The 5,071-nt window shown below is 42.4% G+C and overlaps 1 protein-coding gene across 1 annotated transcript in view; it reads left to right on the forward strand.

The window, feature by feature from the left end:
* Window positions 1-1,412, forward strand: part of LOC8057176 (protein NRT1/ PTR FAMILY 4.3) — a 5,663-nt gene extending 4,251 nt beyond the window's left edge. The window contains 1 exon segment of the mRNA XM_021460715.1: window positions 38-1,412. Coding sequence (XP_021316390.1) covers window positions 38-1,067 — 1,030 coding nt within the window. The 3' untranslated portion in view covers window positions 1,068-1,412.

Consider the following 5,071-nt stretch of genomic DNA (forward strand, 5'->3'; position numbering starts at 1 on the left):
GTTACACCACAGACATCTGCCACATCAACAAGTTCAGGTGCCAAATATATAACAGAACTACTAGTACAGAATATTCGAAGTTTTATTTCTTGTGAAGTTTTTTTTTTGCTAATAATCAAGTGTCTCAAATCTTGGATTATTCCAAATCAAGGTTCTTGGACAAGGCCTGCGTGAAGGCGCCGGACAGCACCGGCGGGTCGTCGGCGGGGACGAAGGAGAGCCCGTGGCGTCTGTGCACGCCGGCGGAGGTGGAGCAGGTGAAGCTGCTGCTGTGCGTGGTGCCCATCTTCGCGTGCACCATCGTGTTCAACACCATTCTGGCGCAGCTGCAGACCTTCTCCGTGCAGCAGGGCAGCGCCATGGACACCCGGCTCGCCGCCTCCGGCTTCCACGTCCCGCCGGCGTCGCTGCAGGCGATCCCCTACATCATGCTCGTGGCGCTCGTCCCGGCGTACGAGGCCGCCTTCGTCCCCGCCATGCGCCGCCTCACGGGCGTCGCCACGGGGATCACCCCGCTCCAGCGCATCGGCGTCGGCCTCTTCGCCGTCACCTTCTCCATGGTCGCCGCCGCGCTCGTCGAGGCCCGGCGCCGCCACGCCGCGGACGGCGGACGGCTCCTCTCCATCTTCTGGATAGCGCCGCAGTTCCTGGTGTTCGGGCTCTCGGAGATGTTCACCGCCGTCGGGCTCATCGAGTTCTTCTACAAGCAGTCGCTCGCCGGCATGCAGGCCTTCCTGACCTCCATGACCTACTGCTCCTACTCCTTCGGCTTCTACCTCAGCTCCGTGCTCGTGTCGCTCGTCAACAGGATCACCAGTAGCTCCACCTCCACGGCAGGCAATGGCGGCGGCGGCTGGCTTGCCAACAACGACCTCAACAAGGACAGGCTCGACCTCTTCTACTGGCTCCTTGCGGCGCTCAGCATCCTCAACTTCTTCAACTATCTCTTCTGGGCAAGGTGGTACTCCAGGAGCGTAGAGAGGGTGCAGGTCGTCGGAGTCGGAAGCGGCGGCGGTGCCGGTGAGCAGGATGACGAGAAGGACACGCTGAATGCTGAGACTAATTAACATGCATGGGTTCATGAAAGGAACTCCCACCGCACAAACATCTCAGCCAATTAATCAGTTAACCTAGCGTACGTTAAGTGTAGTTAACCTTTTCTATTTCTTTTTCAAAATTAACCTTGGCGGGGCCAAGTTAATGTTAAGCTAGGGTAGTTATGTAAATTCAACTCCTGCAAGGATGCATGAGTAGGAAGTGGTTTGGGTAGCTGAAACCTAGTCCCTTAGCTTGCACGGGTTGAGCTAATATTATGTATATATATATATATGTAGCTGTGTGTAAATGCGAATGATCTATTATCTTAGTATTTGGATAATAAAAGGAGTCTCGACTTGCACCTTTTGAAGAAAGAAAACGACCGATTTAATCTATGATGTACTCTTATTTTTTTAGGGATCGTTTTATGTCTTTTTGTCCATCTTTTATACCATTCTTTGTATTTTTTGAGATATATTAGATGTGACACTTGTTTGAGTATCTTTATCACAAAAAATAGAAATCACCGCATTATTATCAAAGAAAATAGTATCAACTGCCCATATGTATGTGTGAATAAATTATGTACCCGTGGCATTACTTAAAAGGTTAGCTAAAAATACAATTATATACCAATTTCACTATTATCCACCCGTGCCATTTATTTCAAATAAATGCAGCTAACCACATACCTCATACTCTTAATAACAATTGAAAATCCAGATCCTATAAATAAAATATAATAAACAATAGAAACATTTTAACATATACATATTTACCATCGCATTGGTGAAAAAACTAGGTCTCCTTGTGAATCAAGCCAAGATGACTATACTTTCATTTTTATTGCCTCTCGACCAGGTATGATATATAGTTATAGCTTTAAATATGCATGAAGCAACAAACATTAGGGTGATGTTGAGTAACGCAAGTAACTCCATGGGACACCAAGTCACGAGGGTGGATGTCACGGAACAGCAAGGGATGCCGGGTCACTGAGTCTGTACTTTGTACTAAGACAGATCTACCGTCAAGAAAGTCTGAACCTCTGTCTGTGTAATCCTGTCATCTGTGGCAAAGGGCCTGACCTTGTTCAAGTTAATCTTGCAGCAATAAATCAATCATTCCTCTGATATCATGTTGCAAGATCCTGTGTTTGAATCGTTTTGGTTTTTTTCTTCCCAGTCTCCATCTCTTCTGCTTTTGATGGATTTTGATTTCCTGTGGATTTGAGGATAATTTGAGTGGATGTGTTCATGCTAGGACCTCTAAGGAACATCTATACCAAGTAGTTTGGGCAGATTTCTCACGAACACTTAGATCCATTACTTTGAGGAAAAAATGAGAAAACCCGGACCCTTTTGATGGATTTTCTTATCTGTGTTGATCCCTTGACTTATGGGTGATGATCTTTGGATAATAGCTTCTAAGAACCCAAGGGAATCCCTCTGCAAAACTTCAGGTTTTTCGGAGCTCTTTTGAATTTATTTTGAATTTTTCTTGGAGAGAATTCTCTTGAAATATGTATAAACCAACTCGATCAAACCGGTTTGGAAAACGGGCTCAGGTTGGTTTTTTATGTTGCTCCGAGCTGATTTTCAGTGGAGATCTTCTCCTTAGTTTTGTAAGCTCCCCCACCAAGTTTCAACTCTTTTCAAAATCGTCAAACTGGTCATTGACATTTTCTCCTCCATGGGTTGAAAAACTAGCTCAAGTTGATTATGCAAACTGGCTCAGGTCGGTTTTTCCTTTCGGTTTCTAAGGTTGCATGTTTTGATCTTCGTTTGCTTTCATGGTTGTTCCGTTGTGTCCTCGGGTCTCAATTGAATCCAAGTAGCCATAAGTTGGCGTGTTTTATTACTCTCGTCGGAGTTTTAAGTGTTTTCATCGCTTGGTGGACGGTGTTGGGGCAGCAGCCCAAATTGAAAGAAAATTAGATTAGGCTTCTATTCATCTCCTGCCTCTGGTTGCCTTGATCCTTCATTTTTTGCAGTTCAGAACGATTTACAATGCAAGTGTATTGCTTCTGATAAAAAAAGAACATTTTAAATCCAAAAGGATGCAGAAGGGTTTCATATGAAATCTATATGTGTATATAACAATAGGAATAATACAATGCACACCAGATGTTATGCAAAAATATGAAGTTTATTAAGTATGATTTAAAGCAAATCTAAGGGCTTCATTGTTTATGATTTTATTTAACTTTTGCTCGCCAAAAGCTAGAAGTTGAAACAAACAACCTGGCTATTGAGTTGGCTTTCAAAAAGCTAAAAAGTTAGTTTCTGAGGAAATAAACTAAAAGTTGAAAAACATGTTTTGAGGAGCCTTTCTGTCTTTTGTTGCGCTGAGAAGCTAAATTTTATGTAAAAAAAACAACCGTTAGAAGCCAAAAGCCAGAAATTTAGCTTTGGAGCGAAAAGCCCAAAAGTTACAGGTCAAACAAATAGACCCTAAGATCATAGAAAGACAAAATTGGTGACACAAGTACTTAACCTCTCGATCTGAAATTTCTATTCTTACTAGAAGTGACTTGTAAAAAGAAAAAGTGATGAGAACAGAATATTCCTACAAATTTAGGCATAAATCACACAGCCCTAAAAGGCAAGCAAATCTCATTGAAGAATAAAACTTTTTCCACATCTAGAATATCACAATTTTGAGTTCGATTCCATTGGCATTAAAAGTGACCTCCGTTAGATATGTGCCTTGGATATATTATTAGCACAAAGGATAATTTAGAACATTTTTATGTTTTTATTTCTAAAAGACAGGCCCATCTTTGTGCTTTGTTTGCCTTCCTTTGTCTGGATATGGAGCTGGAAGTTAAAGCTGCCATATAGCTTCAAGTTGTACTACGGATGCCAAATCGGTCTTTCGAAACCTATAGGTCCAACAAAACGTGCTTGAAAGAAAGCAAGTGTGGTGAGTGATAACATCAATTGCCTTCTTGTCCCCCGGCTAGGGTTTTTTTTTTGTTTTACCATGCTACCGAACAGGGCAGTTAGTTAAAAAGCCACCTGACAAGGAAAAACGACCAAAGCTATATAGTTGCCACGGGCTTTCATCCAGATGATTAAGTTGAACTGTATGTTCTTGAATACTCTTACTTGCTAGCATATAACCTCTTCAATAATAAAGGCAATTAAGGAAATTCAATATCCCAATGCATGATATATCTTTTTCTGCAGTCACCCAATGCAATGGTTGTGTATGTGCTTTTCATGTTTGCATCATCTATGAAGGTTATAGTCACTCTCACTCATTAGGTATTCTAAGTGTAATAAGAGAGAGGTGGTGCAATAATCAAAACTAACAAACTAACGGCTCACAAGCATATCAACCGACCACCTTGTGCACATAATTCATGACAGCACCTAAATCTGAATCCATCAAACCACAAGTTGTACCATCTTGCAATAACATCTTCCAGGGAAAAACCGCAGGCGACGCTGAGATGATTTCACTACAAGTACAAGAGGTGGGAGCCAACAAGTGAGGAAAGACTCTAAATCCCCCACAAATCTCTATCTTTTAGTGGTGGATTTGGTGGATCAAAGCCCCCTCTCTCTCAATCTCCCTAACCCTAGCTCTCTCTATTTCTCTCAAGCAAGAAGCAAGTAAACTCTCTGTATGTGCAAGGGAGGCACGCAGCCCCCTTTTGGGTACGTTGTGCTATTTGGTGAAGAGCCTTCTAAGTTCTGAGATGTTACAAATAAGCCCAAATGGATATAATTTGAGCTAGCCATCACACTAAGAAATATAGTGGAGGTACTGTCACAGTAGTTTCAAATAACACTAGCATAGGAATGGTTTGTTCTAATGGTCAAAACGGTTTTCGGGGCCAGTTCAAAAAAACCACCACTTCGTCATCGATTATTTTAAAGATTAGTTGTTTGTAGGATGGGACATCTAACCGTCCCTCGAAAAAGCTTTTTGAGGGGTGGTTCCACTAAAATTGTGTAGTTGTTTTAAAGCAACTACCACTCACTCATCACGCACAAGGACTTGTCTGTAAGTTCTTGAAAATCCA

Source organism: Sorghum bicolor, chromosome 5 (genome assembly GCF_000003195.3).
Source record: "Sorghum bicolor cultivar BTx623 chromosome 5, Sorghum_bicolor_NCBIv3, whole genome shotgun sequence".
Taxonomy (NCBI): Eukaryota; Viridiplantae; Streptophyta; class Magnoliopsida; order Poales; family Poaceae; genus Sorghum; species Sorghum bicolor.